The following is a 22,820-nucleotide window of genomic DNA, read 5'->3' on the forward strand; positions in this document are numbered from 1 at the left end:
TTGTCTCAGCTGTTTCATCTCCAGTCGTAACAGAGCTCACAAAAACCTCAACTACCGATTCAAGTGACTCTAGATACTCGTTGGCACTACTGACCAGTCTTCTTTTTCCATCTTGCACACAATTTCCAGTATCTCATAGTTCTGGAGAGTTGTGGAAACATCACAGATATTTCTTCCCTTGTCAATTGGCAGTGTTCACAAACAGTTTCTTCGATTTTTTGCAACAATTCATCAGTCAAAATGGAAGGTCTTCCACTCCTCTGTTCACAATAAAAATTGTTCTGCCTGCACGAAACTCCCCGCACCACTTACAAACACACTCATTCTGTTCATACAACCTTCACTGTACACAATTTTGTTTGTGAAAATATTTCGGTAGGTGCTATCACTTTGGTGAGCAGGAAGCAGGTGGTATGGGGCTCACACTTGGCACGATTTCTTATCCGTATCTTACACCAAACTGGACACTACAACATGAGTTTATGTACTACCACATTCCTGTAATGCTCGCTCTGGCCAGGGGATCCCACTAACACTCAGTGTTGCCAACCCATAGGGAAAAAAAGCCCACAGCCTGTTATGGCCACAGCAGACTTACTTTCAGTGCATGCCTTGCATTTCATTACATCATATTTTATTTTTATTTTTGATTGACTCAAATTTCTTTAGACAATTCTTGCCAGTTGTCGTGTTTAGCTTTTTTGATTTCATCTTGGTTTTTTACAATTGATTTTTTGTTAGATAAGTCAGTTGGTATCTTACTTTATAGTTTTGTGGTTTTCTTTGTATTTTATTAGATAGAAATTTAGCCTTAATTTTGGAGAGGTATTGATCAGAATCTAATTCATCATTCCTTATTACTTTCACATTCATAATTTCCTTACTAGTTTTTTGAGAATCAGCTAAGCAGTTCAACTGAAATCCTCCCAACATTGAATTTGGAGATTTCCACCTTTTGGCTTTTCTGGGAACTTCCTGAAATAGGTCAAATTAGTTATGGCTGAGAGCTCCGACATACACTGATCAGTCTAATGCCATTTTTACTACTACTTTTGTGGGCTGGATAATGCCCTACTATGTTTCTAAATTTCTTCTCTCTACATATTTGAGCACTTAAGTGACCCTAATGTAATATCGCATTTTTCAGTATTTTGCGTAACCGTTTCTAAAAGATTGCAAAATTATTCTTTTTTTTAATTTTATTTTTGCTGTTGTCTTCATTTATTGGTGCATGAAAATTAACAACTGTATATTCTTTATTTTTGCATTTAATTGATAGGACAGATCTAAATCCTGTACTGTATCCCGTACTCTTATTACTTTCATAACATATGTCTGATTTTAACAAATTTTTCTTTTTGAGAAACATTTTTCCTGCAACTGGCAATCTGCATTTATATCCTCTCTACTTCAGCTAAATATCACAACTATTAGTGTATTATTTCCTACTCTAATTCTCTCAGTAGCACCTGATTTAATTCAACTGAAATTCTACTACACCTGATTTACTTTTGTTGGTATTCACTTACACCACCCTTTCAACACATTATCCATCCTATTCAACTGATCTGAAAGTAATTGGTCATCTCTGACAAAATTACAATGTCAATGGCAAACCTTAAAGTTATTCTTTTTCCTCCCTTTCCAAATTATGCATTGGTTTCCTTTACTACTTGCAAATTGTACAGTTCAAATAACATAAGGGATAACCTAAAATTCTATCCCACTCCCTCAACATCTAGTGCTTCTCTTTCATAACTTCAACCAGGTAGATACAGTTTGGTTCCTTTACAAGTTGTCTGCAACTATAAACTGGAAACTGCAGCATCTCTTACTGGCAAAATTTGCTTCTATTTTTGTCGAAATTTACATGAATTTTTGTTTGTAAATGATCGGAATCTCAAATTTAAAAGGCTGTCACACTATATGAGTGAAGACAAATGAAGCCTCAGTTATTTGGAACTGACTTTTTAGAAAAAAGTGTCAATTGTGAGTTTTTTGACTGTTCAACAACTTTTTTTCCAAAATAGTCTTTTTTTCCAGTTTGTTCTGCTGAAAAGCAACAGCACTTTTCCACCAGTGAACTGAATGCATCTCTGATTGAAGGTGGTTCTCGACATTCTTTGTCTTACATGCAGTGTATACGTATTTGTGAATATGGACAACCATCAGCTGTATAAAGGAATCACGAAAACAAAAATTGGTGCCAGACTGGGACTCAAACCTGGATTTACCACTTACCAAAAGAGGCTGCCTTACCATTAGGCTATTCGAGCAAGATTCACGGCCAGGCCCAAACTTCCGCATGTCGTCAACCATGTGTCTACAACTTGTACTCGTACATCCGTTATTTATATTCCCATACAGGGAAGCCATTTTAACTGAAAGTAGCTTTCCCAGTGTTGGTGGATAAATATGATTTTGCAGTGACTGTGTTGTTAACAAGAACAGTGCAATGTCCCTTCAGACATGCATTTATTCGCCGACACTGGGCAACTGACTCAATTAAAATGTTTCCCCTATACAGGAATGTACATAATGGACATATAAGTTCAGATTGTAAACATATGGTCGACAACATATGGAAGTTTGGGCCTGGCTGTGAGTCATGTTCATATAGACTAATGGTAAGGCAACCACTTGTGAGGAGGAGGAGGAAATCTGGGTTTGGGCCCCAGTCTGGCACAAATTTTCATTGCCATCATTCCACTATACAACTGATGGTTGTCCATATTTACAAATGCAAATACATTTTATGTATTTCATAAAAGCTGTAGTCGCTGCTGTTCCTCAGACAGACCCAATTAAATGAATACAAAATCTGCAGAATATTAATTTTTACCTTTCAAGTCACTCACAACTGACAACACTATAGGTAGAACTGAACAGGCATTTAGCGTAGAAGTAGAACCGAAAGTAACTATTCAAATGTTAGGGGAAGAATTTCGGAGCAACTGAAAAATGTGACATATTTTGTTTTCTAATCACTATAGCACAAAGTGCGGACACTATAAAGTGTTGGCTGCAAGAGTAAACAAACTAGAATTTTGAGCAGGAGCTGAGAGGAGCAGTGTGTGGAAAGAAGCCCTGCCTCCCTCTCACGAGGCAGCAGCCAAGACCAGTGTTTGTGAAAGCACAACTGACACATTGTCACAGGGATCACTGGTCTCTTCTGGTGTTTTAAGGTTTCGTAATCGAAATCAGTGATGGACCAGCATTAGTCGCTTCACTCATTTGAAATAAGAAAAGAAAACAATGAGTAATGCACAATACAAAGCATTCAGGAATGGCTACCGCACAACTGCTTCTTGAGGTCAGTAGAGCACTGTTAACAAAGTAGTTCAGACTTGATCTCTAGTGATATTTGACACAATCACCTTTCAAAACATCTGCCACCTAATTTTCCAGGTGTCCGCACTATACCAACTTTTGAATTTTAGCTAGGAAACAAAGTTATCTGTTGCTTTGTCATAAAATGCTGAGCACTAGGTTGTCATAAAATGCTGAGCACTAGGTTGCTTTACACGCCATGTATCTTAAACATATCACTCACTCGACCACAGCTGGCATGGTGCCAGAGCACCAAGACTACTAATACACTGTTGTGCTCAAGCAGTTTCTGTTTTACAAACAGGTTCTGACGCACATTATCTTTCTAAACTGAGCTTCACCAGATGACATATCGTACCAGTAACCGAAAACTGGTTACATTTTCGATATTAATACGCTGAAAATAAAGATATTTCAAACCATCTCTGATAAAATAGTCCCTTTGTTTATAATTCACTGTGAAATATAGTCTATTACGTAATTTTGCATTTTGAGGCAGAATTTGCATCAGTATCACATTTATCACAAAATGCGAATTTTTCCAGTCCCTATCGATAAACTTTCACTCACTGTATTTTATTTATGATAACTGCAGAATTTAAAAATATGTATTGTAGTCAGTACTGACCAAAGCTCTCTCTAAATCCACAACACACACAGAATATATTATAGATGAACAGAAAGGAATGCCCATTGGCCAATATTGTCTGTTTATACAATTGGTTACACATTTCAGCAGAACCATTCACAATCATAAAATAGCTAATAGTAGGAGACCTGAACAATTTAAAGAGAAATTTCCACATAAAACTCATTGTAGGAAAGGCAGATTCAACCTAGGTTTCACTGGAAAATGGTAGCTTACGAAACATTCAACAATTTCTTGAACACTGTTTATCAGTCAGACCCTAAGAAGGTAGGTTACTAGAACATAAGGAACAACACGTTTCAACACAAATTAATACTTCATTTAGTAAGCAGAAGAGTAACACATACATTCACCCAACTACAATGACCGATCATTCATTCTGAGAACACAGTTCAAAATGAGCTAATTAACCTGTTGCTGCTGCCCACATAAATCTTCCTAAATAACCACGGTGGTAAATAAAGAGAATTTCAAGCACATATGAAGGCTTACCAACATTCGTTCTTACCAAAAACTCCTTGTGAAGAGACCACAAAAAGAAGAACATGATGATAGTAGATGATTTGCCCTTCACCGTGCATCATAAGACAGCTTGAAGAGCACTTATGGCAATATTGGTGTACTAAATGTTCTGTCAACGTTAAACCACAAATTTCTTTTATATATACTCAAAACAATGTGTCTGCAAATATTTCAAAATAGCTTACATTTTACAGCCATCTACACTGATGCTCATTAAAGTTCAATTAACTTAGAAAGAACAGAATTCTCCATATTGTGTCCCATGATGTCATGGACTACTTACAGAATTAAAGTCCACCACAAAGCTTATTATAAAAAAAAAAGAAAAGGAGGTTATAAACTTCAGTAACAACTCAGGCCCTTCCATCTCTTCCGCCTATGAGACATCTGAGGATGACAAATCTACAGCCATAGGTATCGAGATTCGCTGATATCTGATATAAATAGAAAGTTTTATTTATCCACTAATAATAGAAAAAGATACTTCTATAACCGTTGGACCGAGATGAACTGCTTCTAAATTTTCAAATGCAGAATTAAATGGCATTCTTACCTGGGACAACCTTGGAATTGTCAAGTTTATCCATGGTACGATTCAGTAAGTTCCGACCACGAGACAGTGTTTTAAGAAACTGTTCTTCTTCTTCATTAATAATGTCTATTATGCTTTGTGGATCACTTTTTACCTGGGAAAAAAATGAAGAATGAACTTTCAGAACACTTCATGTAGTTAATAATCTAATAAAAAGTGCACATTACTGAAGGAATTACTCAGAATGCTGATTTATGTTGATAAGGGAGGTGGTTGGTCTTTGTAAACACATATAACATGGGGGAGGGTTGGAGGGATTGATTTTAGTGCAATTAAGTCTTTTGAACAGGGATTTCAAGGACAGTAATGCCTGGAAAAATTTCTTAGGCACAAAACAATACAAAAAAATTATTAGATCTTTAAAGATTCCAGAACAAATGCATGAGTTCCCAATATCATGCACACAAGGTACAAAGTATCAACACCGGGTGGTAGCAACACTTTAATGATTATTTACTTCCACTAAATATCTCCTACTGATGACAGTATGGTATCCCTACAACAATTCTGATTATTCATGATTTTTTATGCAGCACTTAGCAACCCCTCATTACCAAGGCCAGTAAACAGGCAAGCAAGGAAATTTATTCAATGGAGGCATTGATATTTAAGATGCCTTTAAAAAAAACAACAACTCAAATTCTCTCAATAAATACAGGATATAAGGTAGAGGCTGACAGTAAAACCCAGTAATAAATAAACTGCTTTGAGCTAATGCCTACATTTAACGAATACTTCCATTGGGCCAAGAGAAATTTCAATATAACTGAAAATTTCTTTTAATGAACCCTTCTATAATGTAATATTCATTTTTAAAAAAAGTATGAAACAGTTTTGTATGGACAAAATTACTACATTTTCCGGGTGTTCTTGGCTGAATCTTTCATTTGTTAACAGGTCACAGTAATTGAATAAACAATAGTGACTTGCAACCAGCTAACCAATTATTTCAATTCACATGTAGATAATAGTTTCAGTAAATGTTTACAATCTCTATTATAGTAAAGTTAATGATAAACCATAGGTCACTGAGGAAGTTTAGCACCACTTTAAACAGTGCATAATTGTCAGGATGTAGGACTTTTACAAGTTAAGTTCACTCACAGATTTGGGTTTGGGCTTAAAATATATATTTTTCTTTTCCTTTATAACGTGTAGACGATGTGTCAACAAAAATTTCCTACATTGCAACATTTTTCCTCTGTCATAAAACTTCCAAATTTGAATTACTCTGGCAAAACAATCCTAATGCAAAGATTTCAATTTCTTCTCAGATTTTCACATCACACCATGACATATATCATGTGTTAAGGAATCACATATACACTGAAATCTATCTAAGCATGTAAGTCTTTTTATGTTACCCATTATAAAATGGCTGCTGAAAGTAGAAACTAAAACAGCAAAGGTTTTGTTTTTTAGATGTAAAGAGTTATTTTGGCAGTTAGAATTTTTATTTAATTTATCTAACATTTCATGAGTTAAGTGGTTACTTCACAACTCCAACTGTGTAATTTTTAACATCACAAGCGAAATGCGATCCTTGGCTTACGTAACACTGAAAATTTTGAAATACTTGCAAAATATTTTGATCAACTTCTTAATTGTACAAAAGCAATCCATAAGCTAAAACACTTACGAAAATCTAAAAGAAGATTTATCCTCAACTATTAAAGAAGTTGAAGTTAACAAAACCTTATAAAGCTAATGGAGAAGACTGTAAAAGCAGAACTTCCCTGGCAGCAGGGCGTGATCTTCATACATATAAAACAGATGAAAGGCAATAAACAAGATGTCAAAAACTTCAGAGGAATTTTTTTGAAATCGGTTGCATATACCAGTAATATATTTCCCAAGGTTATACTACACATAACAGAAACCATGCTGTGGAGTGATTTAAGTGAACATCAAGGTGGTCTTATGAAGGGTAGGCCATGTTCAGAGCAAATATTTAATCAGAAGTCAATCATTTGTCACAGATTACTGAATTCAAAAGATGTCTGTTGATTTCCAAAAGGCCATTGATTCTGTGGGCAGAAACTATACATCAAATACAACTACGTGAGTAGAAGTATGTTGATACCCCTTTCAAGTTCCCAGAATATTTCACCTGACTAGGCCATATGAAAAGATAAAAACCTCTAAGGTTTACACATTGAGTATGAGGGATTTTAGCATAATAGTGTGTGCAATGGTGCGATAGCTGAATTGTGATTTGTCAGCCCGGGTTTGATTCCTGCTGCCTCACATAATTCTTTTCTTCATTTTATTTTATTCCTCTCTATGTTAAATGATTGATTATGAAATTTAGATATATTTAAAGACTTCAATTTAAATACATAAAATTAATATATTCAATTTAGTTATGTTTACTACCCTTGAAGCCAAAAGGCTATAGGCCACAACATTGTAGAACATTGGCAAAATTTTGCATGAGCTGCCACTGGCAATTCTTCTTCTTTGTGAATGTAGTCTTTAGATCGAGATACGAGTAGCCAATTTTACAAGTAACTTAAAAGTGAGAAATGTACTGACTCACTCCTTGTGTGTGATTAAAGAGCACTTACATGATCTAAAAAGTTCCATGTTCATTCTGGGCCAATCTTACAGTGGTTGATGAAATTATTATTTTAGATGCAGGGCACTCAACAACATGGTGGTCAGCACACTGATGAAAAGTCAGCTTGCCTTTCTCGTGGGGGGAAGGGTGAATGGGTGGGGGAAAGAGGCAAATGCTTTCCCCATGTGTGGAGTAGTTTATAATGCATTAAGTCCAGCTCCCATCCCCAGATATATAGAGATGAAGCCAGACAGTTCACAAAATTTCAGAACCTGTGTAACACTGGAGTCAGTGTCAGTAAGGATGCTGGTATACCTTCAGCCAGTGATGATCTGATGTCAATATATAAAACACACATAGCCAAAATATGCTGAACTGAAAGTGGCATACCACAAACCTCATACACTAGTGGATCCTCCTGCCTGACAAGGCAATCGTGTGTTAAAAGGCTATGTTCTATGTGCAGTCTGGGAGCAGTACTTCCACCACCTCCAACCATTCAGTCTTCCACTGACGCATAATTCATCCTACATGTTTCTTTTGCTGTCTTGTAAGCTATGTTGTTTCCCTGTGTCTCGATGTGTCCAGGTACCTAGCAAAGGATCATCTCCTCGCCTCAATGCCGGAGCTACTGTAAGGAGAATCAACTGGATACGTATGTTGCATCACTTGTAGTGCACTGAGCATGTGAGAACAGACAAGAAACTTACTCATGTCATCATACATCCATATGACTTCACATCATAATTTGTAACTTGTTTCAGAAGGCACACTTTGAAAATCCTACAAGGAAACCACAGCTGAACAACTGAGGGCATCCTCTTCCTGGGATCCATCCACATAAAGAATCATCAAACTGTAGTACATACTTGAAACTGAAGAAAACAAGAGCTGTGCAAACACAATCAGGAGAACAAGTTTCCTTGCACCGTGTCAAGCTTAAAATCACTTCGGGCCTCTGAAGATGCCAAGGCGACAATTTCTTCCACCCCTGGCTGTGTATTTGGGGGTCTGATATATCTGCAGGTCTGATATATCTGATATATACAGGAATGATATACCCTTGAGACAGTCAGTAGCACTTATCCTGAATGACTTGGTCAGATGTGGCCAATTTCTGAACAGCCAGTAAAAGTTGGGGTGGACCATCGCACTAAATAACAATGACTGAGGCAATGCTGTGATTTTCACGGTCTGTCGAGTCAGAAGGAGGTGCCGCCTAATCTAGAGTGGTGGTTCACCGACCTTAGCACACAAACTCTGAACTGGGCTAGTCTGATGGGTTCCAGTTGATATCCAAATTTCTTCATTGTTGACATCGTCTAACATCTTCAGGTGGAAATACGGACTGATCCATAAACAAGGCTGCTGTAATCTAACTGTGATCTGACAAATGCCCTATAGAACTACAGGAGGTGGGGTCTCTCAGCTCCCCATGCCTTTCCACAGAGGCATTTCAATACTCAGTGATTTGAACACCTTTGTTCCCAGGTCTTTCAGGAGTACAGCAATGTTGCTTTCGAGTCAAATAGCAGAACCAAAAAGTGCACAGTGTCCTTAATATGTAAAATATTCTCCCCCCCCCCCCTTGTGAGCTCTGGTTAGTTAAAACTTCGAAGAGCATGACTAAAATTGATACATTGTTCTCTGGTGAGAACTTAAACGAGTTTTATTGGCCCAAGCTTTCACCTTCCTGATGGTCAGCTGAGGTTGCCTCATTGTTAGCGTAAGATCAGAGCAATGGTAGAAGACTGCGAAATCATCCACAATGAGCATTTAACAGGACTCCTGACTGTGGAGGAGATGCCATTAGAAGTGAGTGCAAACATTGTGATACTAAGTACACTATGTATAAGTACATGGTGAAAGACCCACAGGATATTGTAAAATAAAGATTTATTAAAAAACAAAAAATGAAACACCGATCAATCATAAGTGTTGGCAGAGACGTTAATTGCGAATGCGTAGTAAGGTGCACTCAAATGAAAGGGAGGGGGGGGGGGGGAAGAGACCACATTCATTCAATTTTTTGTACATGATTTCGTCTTTACACACTCTCTTGTATGTAGAAGTTCTATTCAGTAGTGCTGTGCGGAGGATGACAAGTATTTTGCATCACACATATCTGAAATAAGGAAGAAATTTGATACCAGTATTAAGTATTTCTTATTCAATTGAAGTGAAACCAAGTAAGGAGGGTTTTCTTAACCACGACAAGCACCAGTGTACTTTGAGTCCACTGCCTGCAGCTACAATTGAAGAAGAAAGAAACAAAGTCTGATAGCCTAAAAAAGCACAGAACATTTCTCATAATGCAATCGTGTTATATCAATTCAAAAAGTGTTTCATATGCATATTTAATAGTATTTAGTAATATTTATTTATTTATTTTCTATTACAACACAATTGTTGACCTGTGTTGCAGTACTTCAGGGCAGCAGTTATGAGTGAATAGGGTTTGTTAATTATTGTTATAGTAAGAAATTTCTAAGACACTGTTATTGGTCGTAAAAACCAATTGTCCGCATTTTCTGTTTGCATGAATCACAATGGGGAGCAAGTAACGCAAAAAAGCAAAATTGAGGAGAAAATTTTTGAAAGGAATAAGAATTGGACCCACGTCACGTAAAATTTTCTATAGTAAGCTGTTTTGTTTGACGCAGCAAAGGTAGGATGGTTACGCAAGTTGCTTGCAAGGATGCGCTTGGTAGGACCTCTTTTGATGTAGATAGAAATCTTTTCCTCATTATTCCCTTCCTTGAATTTAATTTGAAGAAATCTACAGGAATTTTTCAGTGTGATACTTATTGTCAGAAAAACATAAAGAATTGCAGTACAATAGTTTGTACATCATAATAGACGTAAAATGGGCTTTGACATTATGTAAATTACATTTTTCAAGTGTAATAATTAGCGAATGAAATTTTAACATTTTTGTGATAATTTTATTTTTTGCATATTCATATAACATAGCCGAAAAATATATGTCCATTGTTGATAGTGATAGTAAAAACGCAATCAGCCAAGATGGCGTAGAATTGTGTGATCGAACAATTGAAGTTCAGGCGCCATGCATGCCTACTGCAGAAAGTTTTAAGTAGATCAGGGATGAGTGTTGCAGGTGCAACAAATGATAGCAACGCTCCACAGCAGAATAACCTTGATGATACAATGTCTGTAACTGATGAGACAATGTCACGCATCTCCCAGAGTGCCATACTATTCATGAATGAAACAATGGAGAGCAATTCCTGCATGAATTTTGAAAACACATTACAAACACCACTTGTTCCCAACACAAATATTAACTTAAAAAGTACAGCTGACGGCAATCGTAGTATTACTGAAGCACTACTATGGCAGTTATTATCCAACATAAACGTGAAATTTGATAATATAAACATGGAATATGAACACCAATTTCAATGCTATGAAAACCAAAATTGATAATTTGACACAGAATCTGAACGCTGTCACAGAAGATATTAACATGGTAAAATAGAAACAAAACACTGTTACACAAGATCTAAACACAATGAAGCAGGAACAAAACAAGTGTTCAAGGATTTGCAGGACAAGGTCTCACAGAAATTCAATGACTTAAGCCAAAAATTTTCGCACTGAAACAGACGAAAAATTGAATGATATGAAATAACAGGTAAAGCATGAAGTACTTTCTGAAGTTTATAGTAACATTACCAAGTTAAAACATAAGGTAGATTCTTTTAAAGACCAACATGATCCAGTAGAACAACAGATAAAGAAAATCACAGTTGCAAACACAAACACTGAAGCCACAAAAAACCAGTTGGTTTCGACAGCAAAAAAAGGTAACCATTGTCGTTAACAAACTAAATAAAGGTATACCTCTAACTGTAGAAGAGCTTACTTTAATGGTAGCAACTTTAGAAGTTGACTCAGCATATGCTAAGGAGGAGAGAGAGAAGGCCAATGAAAATCTGTGATATTATTAGTCAAACTGAAGCAGATATGTTAGATAAGGGTAATACCATTGCAGATAAGTTAGTAACAGATTGTAAGTTGTACACAGATGTGGTAGAAAAGGCTATTCAGAAAAAAGAAAATGAAATAGTGAACAAGGTAAATGTTAATCTACTAACTGAGGAAAAAATGATCCGCAGTCCTTTAGAAGAAAATAGTACCGGATCTCGAAATATGCATATAAATAATACACAGGCTACAGTGAACAAACCACAACCTACTGGTACTTGTCCACAATTTGTCACGAGTCCCTCAGCAGATACCAGTGACAATTGTGGAGTGCAAACTGTAAACATACCCACAACTCCACTACCTGAACAATTACTAGCCAGAATTACAGGTAACTACAATAACCACCTAAATACGACCGAAAATGCCATGTGTCAATCAACTATTTTTTTCAGATGAGGGTTTTCTGAGACATCGACAGTTTCCTACATTTACTACCGAAGTATAGTATTTATTGGTGCTTTTTGTCATGTATTTCCACACAACTGGATGGAAGCACAGAAAGTCATATTTGTCGTGGATATATGCGGGGTGATGTTCTTTTATGGGCAACTGAAGTGGTCGAACGTTGCAGCACTCGTATACAATTTCAACAAGCTTTCCTCAACAAATACTGGTCTGAGGCGGTGCACGAAAGACTCAGATGGAAGGTTTTCAACCCCGCAGCATTCACTGGCAAATACGGTAGCCTACGTGGATACTATGAAAAATACCTGAACAAGACACGCTACTGGACGAACCTAATATCACAGGTAGACGTGTTTAAAATTTTGAAAAGTCGTCTATCATTGCACATTAGAGAAAAATTAGTCACAACACCAGATCACGACACTGAATATTTTCTGTCAGTGCTTGATTCTGTCGGCTTAAACTATGAAGAAAGACCTGTACCCAATAGAGCAACAGAAAATCAGGCACAACAACAACATAGTTATGTAGATCAGTCAGTAAAACATGATCTAAACACACAGCAAGGATGGTACACACAACAGCAATGTTATGTACTCAGAGGTAACAAGTACGGTAATGGAAATGGAAGAAACAAACGATTTAAAAGAAATTTTCAAAACAACAGGGGTAATTTCAATACACGAGCGAATTACAATTCACCATCACAAGACCCTATGCCAAACATGAATAGAAACAGTCAGCCGCAGCAGTCGCCGACGTGCAGCAACTGTGCCATGCCTTATACTGTACCGCAGCTGACCTTTGGGCAGCAAAATAACTGCACAGCAGCTAACAACACAAATTGGTGAAGTACACACACAGTGCAACTAGCCGAAATTAGGCCAAGTAATGAATTAAGTCACACTATGCCATCAGAAAACACGAACCAGTTGTAGTTATGACCCAGGCTACTGACCTCTCAGGAAGTGGGGGCAGAGCAAAACTACAAACATGTTTCATAAGGTTTGACAAACAAGGTGACATCAAGGATGATTTATATCAGCATGAGTTACATACAGTAGATAAAGTACAGGATGAACAAATACAAGCAATCATTATGGTGAAAATATTTAATACTGACACACAGTTAATTTTATATACAGGTTCAACAACCAACCTAATGTCAAATGCATTTTTTTGTGAACTGAAGAAGAGAGGCAAATTCCCAAGATTTCATGTACAAAATTGCAAGGTGCAAACTGCTACAGGCAGTAAGACTAAATTGGTTAAGCATCAGGCACTTATTCCATTACAAATTGGACATTTTATAGTAAAGTGCAACTTTCTAATAATTAACAAACTTATAGTTAACTGTCTTATTGGCATGGACAAGTTTAGAACATACAAAACACAGATTGAGATAGGTAATGGTAAATGCCACTTTTATGTAAAGGACATATTTTTTCGATATTAATATAATAGAGGGAAACATTCCACGTGGGAAAAATATATCTAAAAACAAAGATGATGTGACTTACCAAACGAAAGCGCTGGCAGGTCGATAGACACACAAACAAACACAAACATACACACAAAATTCAAGCTTTCGCAACAAACTGTTGCCTCATCAGGAAAGAGGGAAGGAGAGGGAAAGACGAAAGGATGTGGGTTGTAAGGGAGATGGTAAGGAGTCATTCCAATCCCGGGAGCGGAAAGACTTACCTTAGGGGGGAAAAAGGACGGGTATACACTCGCGCGCACACACACACATATCCATCCACACACACATATACAGACACAAGCAGACATATTTAAGTCTTTAAATATGTCTGCTTGTGTGTGTGTGTGCGCGTGTGTGTGTGTGTGTGTGTGTGTGTGTGTGTGTGTGTGTGTGTGTGTGTGTGTGCGCGCGCGCACGCGTGTATACCCGTCCTTTTTTCCCCCTAAGGTAAGTCTTTCCGCCCCCGGGATTGGAATGACTCCTTACCCTCTCCCTTAAAACCCACATCCTTTCGTCTTTCCCTCTCCTTCCCTTTTTCCTGATGAGGCAACAGTTTGTTGCGAAAGCTTGAATTTTGTGTGTATGTTTGTGTTTGTTTGTGTGTCTATCGACCTGCCAGCGCTTTCGTTTGGTATGTCACATCATCTTTGTTTTTGGACATATTTTTTCTTTTGATTTAATTAAAACACCTGATGAAAGTAACAAACCAGAGTCGAAAGTAATAGTACAATATTCCTTTTCAGTTGTGTATTTCACAAACAAATCTCATACTGAACCAGAAGCAAACACTGAGGTTAGTTATGAAATGGTATAGCAGAAACTAAGTGAATCACAGGTACTAAATGATATGCAACAACAAGATCTAGTAACTTGTTATTTAAGAATGCAAATGTTTTCAGTAAGGAGCCAGGAGTAATCAAAGACTATGAATATAAATTTGAAGTCCATCCACACGAGCCATTTTGTGTAATGTCATATCCTATTCCCTGGGCAAAATGAGAGGCAGCAAGGGAGGATATCAACCATATGATTAAATGGGCAATTATACAACCTGTTGTACTCCAACATTACCAGTAAGTAAACCAGACAGTTCTGTAAGATTAGTTCTTGATGCTAGAGGTATCAATAAGATTATAGTGCCAGTATGCATAAGACCAGACAAGTTGGATGAACAGCTTCTAAAGTTTCACAATACAAAATATTTCGGTATACTCCATCTCAAGATATCCTATGACAAATAAAGCTGCATGAAGAAAGTCAAAAATATACAGCACTTGTCTGTGGTGGCAGAAGATACGAATTCAGTATTCTATTGTTTGGATTGAACATTAGCGCAGGAGTGTTTACATCTGCATTGGACAAGGTTTTGGGACCAGAATTGCTTGTTTATGTAGACGAGATGCTAATAGCCACACCCTCTTGGTTAGAACATATCAGGCTCATTGAACAGGTGCTTCAACGATTTGCAGATTTTGGAGTAACAGCCAATTTAAAAAAGTGTAGTTTTGGAAAGGAGCAAGTCAAATTTTTAGAACATGTTGTGTCAGAACAAGGTGTATTACCTGATCCAAACAAAAAACTTGATGCCATACACAATTGTCCAGCTCCAAGGAATAAAAAACAACTAAATGCTTTTTTAGGAGTAGCATCCTTTTCTCGTAAATTCGTACCACAGCAACAGATGAACAGTGATGCATTGCTCAACTTGTTACGAAAAAAATAGGCTTTGGTTATGGGATGATAGGTGTCAAGAGGACTTTAATAACATTAAGCAGGCATTAGACAATGTAAACATTCTTAGCTACCCTGACGTGTCCAAGGATTTTTGTCTATGCACAGATGCCTCATTTCAAGGGCTAGGGGCATGCTTATTCCAGATGCGAGTGGAAGAGGGTAGGGAAGTACCCAAAATCACCAGTTTTGCTAGTCGCACATTATCAGAAGCAGAAAGATCTTACTCTGTGTCAGAATTAGAAAGTTTATCTGTAATATGGGCATTTAAAAAGTCTGAATATTTTTTGTGGGGCAAGAATACCAAAGTTTACTGTGACCATCGATCACTGTCACTTCTTTTAACATGTAAACTATTACACCGTAGATTAGCTAGGTGGTGTCTATATCTACAAGAATTCAATTTTGAGATCATTTATATTAAAGGATGTCAGAATGTTATTGTGGATGCCTTGTCCAGGTTACCACAAGGTTTAGAGGAATCTGGTGAGTTAACAGAGCAGGATGCAGAAATCAGAACATTATCAATGCAAGGTACAGTACTACAGTCAGATTACCATAAGTTTTGTAAGCAAATGAAAATTATACAACAGCAAGATCACAGATGAAGTTGGGGTTGGGTTGTTTGGGGGAGGAGACCAGGCAGCAAGCCCAGTATTAGGACGTACACCCCTCATAAACACACCCAATGGGTAGAGTATGTAACTACGTTCGTGCAAGTTGTCAATAACCTTCCACATTCTTCAACAGGTTTCACCCCGAATGAACTGATGTTCTGGACAAAACAAATGAATAAGTGGGAGTCATCCACACCAAAGATATCCCCGACAGAAATGACACTACAAGACAAAATCAAACAAGCCATGGATACACTAGAAAACAGGGCCGAGTATAGAAAGAAAATTTATAATAACAAACTGAAACGTGTTACACAAGTTTTTGAAGGGCATCAAGTCCTCTTACAGACGCATCCAAAATCGACAAAAATTGGCAAACTGAATAAGAAGTGGCAATTACTCTATTCAGCACCATATGTAATTTCCAAAATACCATACCATACCTTTGTGAGAAAACAGGAAGAGACAAGGGTCTCCATCCCCACAACAACATAAAAGCTTTTATACTGGGTGTTCAAAAAGTCACTCTGCAGTGCCGTATGATTGTTGGCCGCACGTGCCGTAGGCAGCAGTGAATATACCGAAATGAAACTCACTACAGAATCGTTGTGCGTTTATTGTTTCGTTGAAAAATATAGGATCCACAATCCGACGTCTAGAATTTGCAATCCATTCTCCTATTTTCACAGAATGAAGTGGTTCTTCATGAATACACAATGGATTTGCAGTACTCCACATACGAGAATTTTGCGAGTTCATGTACCCGGGTAAATGAAACCATGCCTCATCAGTTAAAAACGTTTCATTAAGAACATCCCTTGCATTTTGTTAAACAAAAGTTTTGAACCATTGACAATAATGCAGTTTCTTGCCATGATCAGTATTTTTCAGTTCTTGCATGAAAACATCGATTTCCTCGGCGAATTTTCTTACTGACTTGTTCGGACTCATGGACATTTTATCAGAAATATCTAGTAGTTTATGCTCAGACAAAACGCTAAGACAACCACTTGTCAGTGCATCTGTCACTGAAGCCGTACTTCGAAATTTGTTAATCAAATCTCGCACAGTATCATGATGCTGGAGTGTTGTCTCCGGGAAAATTGAATTAAATGTTTGATGAACTGGAACTGTGTATTTACCGCCAGCTTTGAACACTTGTTCGACTAAAAACACAGGTTCTTTAATGGTTAGCTTTTTAACACTGACAAAAACGAAATAAACGAACAAAGGAACTGAACTTAAACGTTCACGTCAACAGGTAACGACACACACCAATGATACTACTGACGCTGGCTGAGATAAATGAAACAGTGGAATGTTGGGAGAGTCCACTAGAAGGGAAGTAACGCAGGCAGGCAAACAATCATATGACACGTGCGGCTAACAATCATACGGCTCTGCGGAGAGACTTTTTGAACACCCCCATAGAATGATGAAGCTAGGTAGCATTCTTTCTTTCTTTCTATCACAAGATAATCGTACATAGTGTACATAGCTCTAAGTCTAATTTTTCTTCTGAAGAGTATTTTAAGGTAAAGTAATGTGCACAGGCATAAGTAATAATTCTGATTTTTACATGTAGGCATAAAATTAAAACAATGAGAAGTAACACACCGCTTCATGTGAAGTGAAAGTATATACGAAATTAACATATGGCTCAGCTGCCCACACTCAACAATACATACTGACATCAGTAGCAGGAGAGGAGACATTGGCCTGCGTGCATGCACAACAGACTGGCTGAAGGCGCAACCAGAATAGGAATGCAATGTGTACTTACCCTAAATACAAAGTAAATGGAAATACTATGCAAATACATCTATAGATATATCAATAGGAAACTATTGATATATGTACACAGAGATTATTAAATACTAAGTTATAGACAACATATTTATAACCAAAATGAAGCATAATGAAAAACTATACGAAACGTGTAAGCTAAGGACTAACAACAAAATGCCATGAGAGATGTCAAATGATTTTCTTTGCAGAGTGAATGATCATAATGGGTAACAGAGTAAACGAAACTCTACAAATTTAAACGAAGTACAGAAATATCTGCAGACTTATGCAATGACCAATTGTATCAGTAGTTACCAAGCTACGCAATACAATTAGTTTCGAGTTAGTTTTAAGTTTTTTCTTTCAGCGATCAGTGCATCGTCCTAGTGCAGAAGGAGAGAATTATGTCGAGAGTAACAGGTACCAAGTGAAGAAACGGGCCGCACCTCGAGTAAACAATTTAGTTATAAGGATATTTATAATGAAGGTCATAAGGCAAATGAAATATTCATCATCGCAGTGTGTCTCCTTGACAATTATCAGTACCTATTTGCTGCAGAGTACACAAACATTTAAGCATGAGATTTTACAAAAACTAGTTAATTTTTTATATCATGTCACATGAAAGCTTGAATAATTACATTTCCAGTTATTTGAAAAAGATAAGTCTACGATGGTTAAACATCATGTTTTACACTAACCTACACGTGAATTGAAGTAAACAGTACTAGCACATGTAGAAACAACATGACAATGATTAGTCGGTACACATTATTTCAATGAACCAAAGTTCTTGGCAACTAGTCCATGACTGTACGAGCAACAGTTCCTCATAAATTCTTGAACTAGTAGAGGAGTATTTCCCTTCTTCCGTCCCAAACAAAGGAAGCGGTGTCAAGTCTAGTCAGGCCAGCAATGTGCAATGGTTTAGTTCCATTTCGAATGTTTATCTCCCTCTTCTACGTAAGAAAAAAATGAGCTCCCATAAGTGATAAAAGCCTATCTATAAAATGAAGCAAACATGTATCGTATGCTTGTATTGTGTCATAAAAATGTTATATGTAATTAATTTATATATGTGATGTGAACAAAGACAAGTTAAAGCTAACAAACAAACTGTAGCAACAGAACCCAGTTAATGAACATTTTATAACGTTCTATAATTTAAGAAATTTATGTTTGTAATATAAGCAATGGGTGGAATGTCAGCCATAGGTATAAGATGTCACATTATGTATATTGTTGTAACTCAAAACTTGTATGAATTTTCATTGGAAACCAAACTCTATATGAAGAAATGAACTTTACGGACAAGCAATTTATACTATGTTTTGGATGGCTATATGTGTCTTTCAGCAAGCGGACGGTCAGGTGTGGTGAAATGAACATGCGTGTGCAACGAAATAACTTCCAAGTTTCATGGCCCACAACGCTTGACACACTGACAAATGAACTATAGTTGTTCGAGCCGATACTTATCAACGGATGCTGTTGGTCAGGGTTCGCTCCCCTGAAAATGCCAGTACGACAAGTAATAATGATGTATGGGCCATAAAAATGGAGATCTTCCGCCACAGTGTCAGATTTTGAACAATAAGCACACACCCACTGCACCCAGAATGAAGACAAATACCACAGCAATTCTTCGGTATGTGACACTCAGGTGAAAGTGTGATACTCAATGTAAAATCAACACTAAGAAAGCGAGTGCATGCATGTGCGGTGGTAGCTTCTAGCATGTTGACCATTAGCATCTAGCTCTTACCCACCGAATCAGCCAGTGTAAAACCCGGCAGCGAGAATGAAGCAAACTGAACATTATTGTTAGCGCACTAAATTCAAATATGTAATGGACTATTATATTAAGATGATGTGACTTACCGAACGAAAGCGCTGGCAGGTCGATAGACACACAAACAAACACAAACACACACACAAAATTCAAGCTTTCGCAACAAACTGTTGCCTCATCAGGAAAGAGGAGAAGGAGAGGTAAAGATGAAAGGATGTGGGTTTTAAGGGAGAGGGTAAGGAGTCATTCCAATCCCGGGAGCGGAAAGACTTACCTTAGGGGGAAAAAAGGACAGGTATACACTCGCACACATACACATATCCATCCACACATATACAGACACAAAGACATATTTAAAGACCAAGACCTGTCCTTTTTTCCCCCTAAGGTAAGTCTTTCCCCTGCCGGGATTGGAATGACTCCTTACCCTCTCCCTTAAAACCCACATCCTTTCATCTTTCCCTCTCCTTCCCCTCTTTCCTGATGAGGCAACAGTTTGTTGCGAAAGCCTGAATTTTGTCTGTGTGTTTGTGTTTGTTTGTGTGTCTATCGACCTGCCAGCGCTTTCGTTCGGTAAGTCACATCATCTTTGTTTTTAGATATATTTTTCCCACGTGGAATGTTTCCCTCTATTATATTGGACTATTATATTACGTATATAATCTTTTAATTTCTTGTAGTATTCTAAAATACACAGGATAAGCTGACATATCCATTCCATTAAGTAAAAGAGAAGCTGACAAAGAGCATCAAGCCCTATTGCCTCCAGGATATCACAAATTTAAGATTTATTAAAAACAAATGTAGAAGTTCTGTTAAGTAGTGCCGCACAGAGGATGACGGGCTATGAGTATTTTATATCACACATGTCTGAAATAAGAAATAAATTTGATACCAGTATTAAGTATTTCTTATCCAAGTGAAACCAAGTAAGGAGGATTTTCTTAATTATGACAAGTGCCGGTGTACTTAAAGTTCACTGTCTGCAGCTACAATTGAAGAAGTAACAAACTAAGTCCGACAGCCTAAAATTTCATATAAGCACAGAATATTTCTAATAACGCAATTGCCTTATATCAATTCACAAGGGTTTTCATATGCATATTTAATATTATTTATTTATTTTTATTACAACATAACTACCTTGGGGAATTCCATTCTCCTGAAAATAGTAATCAAAAAGGCATCACCAACATGGTATCAGAAGTACCAGTTCTTCAAGAAGGATTGGATAAGAAGAGGCAGAGTCGAGCGGAGGGTCTGAATCAGAGGCTCAGATGGTTCTGTGACCTTGTAGGCTACAGATTCCTCGACCTGCACCATAGGGTGGCTGAGTTTTTAAATTAGAGGATCTTGGGCAAACACAAAAAGGGTTTCCAATTTCAAATGGTTCAGGTTGAACACAGGAAGAACATAGATCCAGTAACCATTGATATAACAGTTGTAGAATGTCGGAGCTGTGGTGGTAAAGTACCAGAGCTCCAAGCGCTAATAGGAAGCACTGATACTCAAATCTTTATAGGCTCTGAAAGCTGGCTAAAGCCAGAGAAAAGTTAAGCCCAAAATTTTTGTGAATGACCTAATGGTTTTCAGAAAGGATAGGCTAAACACAGTTGGTAGTGGTGCATTTATTGCTGTTAGAAGTAGTTTATCTTGCAGCGAAATTGAAGTAGGTAGTTCCTGTAACTTACTATGGGTAGAGGCCATTCTTGGCAATCAGAATAAAATAAGAATTGCATCCTTTTACTGACCTCCCAACTCAGACGATACAATTGCTGAAAGGATCAGAGAGAACTTAAGTCTAATTTCAAACTCGTACCAGACTCACAATTTTAGTGGGTGGTGGCTTCAATTTACGATGATATGTTGCAAAATATGCTTCATTCCAGAGATACACATAAAACATCATCTGAAATTATGCTAAGCACATTCTCTGATTATTATTTCAAGCATTAAATTTATGAGCTCACTCAGATAGTAAACAGTTCTGAGAACACACTTGACCTCTTAGCCACAAATAATTTTGAGCAAATAACAAGCATCAAAATGGCTACGTGATTAGTAAACTCACGGTTATCATAGCAAGACTGAATATTTTAACCTCCAGGTTCTACAAAAATAAACAAAAAATATACTTATTAAAAAAAAAAAAAAAAGATAAAAATTGACCTGATGACTTTCTGAGATACTATTGCCACACCTTCCAAATTAACACAGTAAGAGTAGACCAGATGTGACTTTTATTCAAAGAAATAGTATCAACCACAACTGAAAGATTTGTATCAAATAAATCAACAAACGACAGAGTTGACCCCCCTTGGTACATGAAACGGGTAAGAACACTGTTGCAGAAACAAAAAAACATGCCAAATTTAAACAAACATGTAATCTCCAAGATTGCTGATCTTTTACAGAAGTACAGAAATTAGTGCAGACTTCAGCATGAGATGCTTATAATAGTTTCCACAATGAAACTTTGTCTCGAAATGTGGTGGAGAATTCAAAGAGATTCTGGTTGTATGTAAAATATACTAGTGCCAAGACATACTGCCAATGTGAGTAACTTAGAAGTAGATATCCCGGAGTAGTGAAGTAACTTAAATAATTTAATAAAACCAAGCCTTCTGGTCTGGATTGTATACTAATTGACTGGAAAGCTGCACAGGTCACGCCAATATTCAGGAAAGGCACTAGGAGTGGTCCACTAAATTACAGGCCCATACATTAACGTCAGTATGCAACAGGATTGTGGAACATATATTGTTGTGAACATTATGAATTACCTCGAAGAGAACAGTCTATTGATACACAGTCAACATGGATTTAGAAAACATTGTTCTTGTAAAACACAACTAGCTCTTTCAAATTGATTCTGTATATCTAGATTTCCAGAAGGCTTTTGACACTGTACCTCACAAGTGGCTTGTAGTCAAACTGCATGCTTATGGAATATCATCTCAGTTTTTTTTTTTTTTTTTTTTTGGGGTGGGGGTGGGGGGGGTGTTTAACGGCGCTCAACTACTGAGGTCATTAGCGCCCAGTCACAATTGTTAGAGCACATAGAATCTAGTAAAACTCAAGGGGAGGGGGGGACACCAGAAAGTTCTTACAAAGATGCAGATAAAATAAATGAAAGAGTAAGATGTCTTTGGACAATCCAGTCAAAGTAATGAAACGAAGAACACGAGCAGCTGCTCGAGCGTCATCCACTAAAATATCCTGTGAAGTAGATGGCAGAGACAGGACAACACGAGATTGACTAAAACGGGGACACGACAATAAAACATGGCGCACTGTTAATGCATGACCACAAGGGCACTGCGGGGCTGGGTCACCG

General features: G+C 37.3%; 1 protein-coding gene across 2 annotated transcripts in view; it reads right to left on the reverse strand.

The window, feature by feature from the left end:
• LOC126236775 (alanine--tRNA ligase, cytoplasmic) overlaps window positions 1-22,820 on the reverse strand; it is a 205,355-nt gene that overhangs the window by 90,082 nt on the left and 92,453 nt on the right. For both annotated transcript variants that reach the window (XM_049946353.1, XM_049946352.1), the window contains exon 9: window positions 5,055-5,187. In XM_049946353.1, coding sequence (XP_049802310.1) covers window positions 5,055-5,187 — 133 coding nt within the window. The remainder of the gene's footprint in view (window positions 1-5,054; window positions 5,188-22,820) is intronic.

Source organism: Schistocerca nitens, chromosome 2, assembly GCF_023898315.1.
Source record: "Schistocerca nitens isolate TAMUIC-IGC-003100 chromosome 2, iqSchNite1.1, whole genome shotgun sequence".
Taxonomy (NCBI): Eukaryota; Metazoa; Arthropoda; class Insecta; order Orthoptera; family Acrididae; genus Schistocerca; species Schistocerca nitens.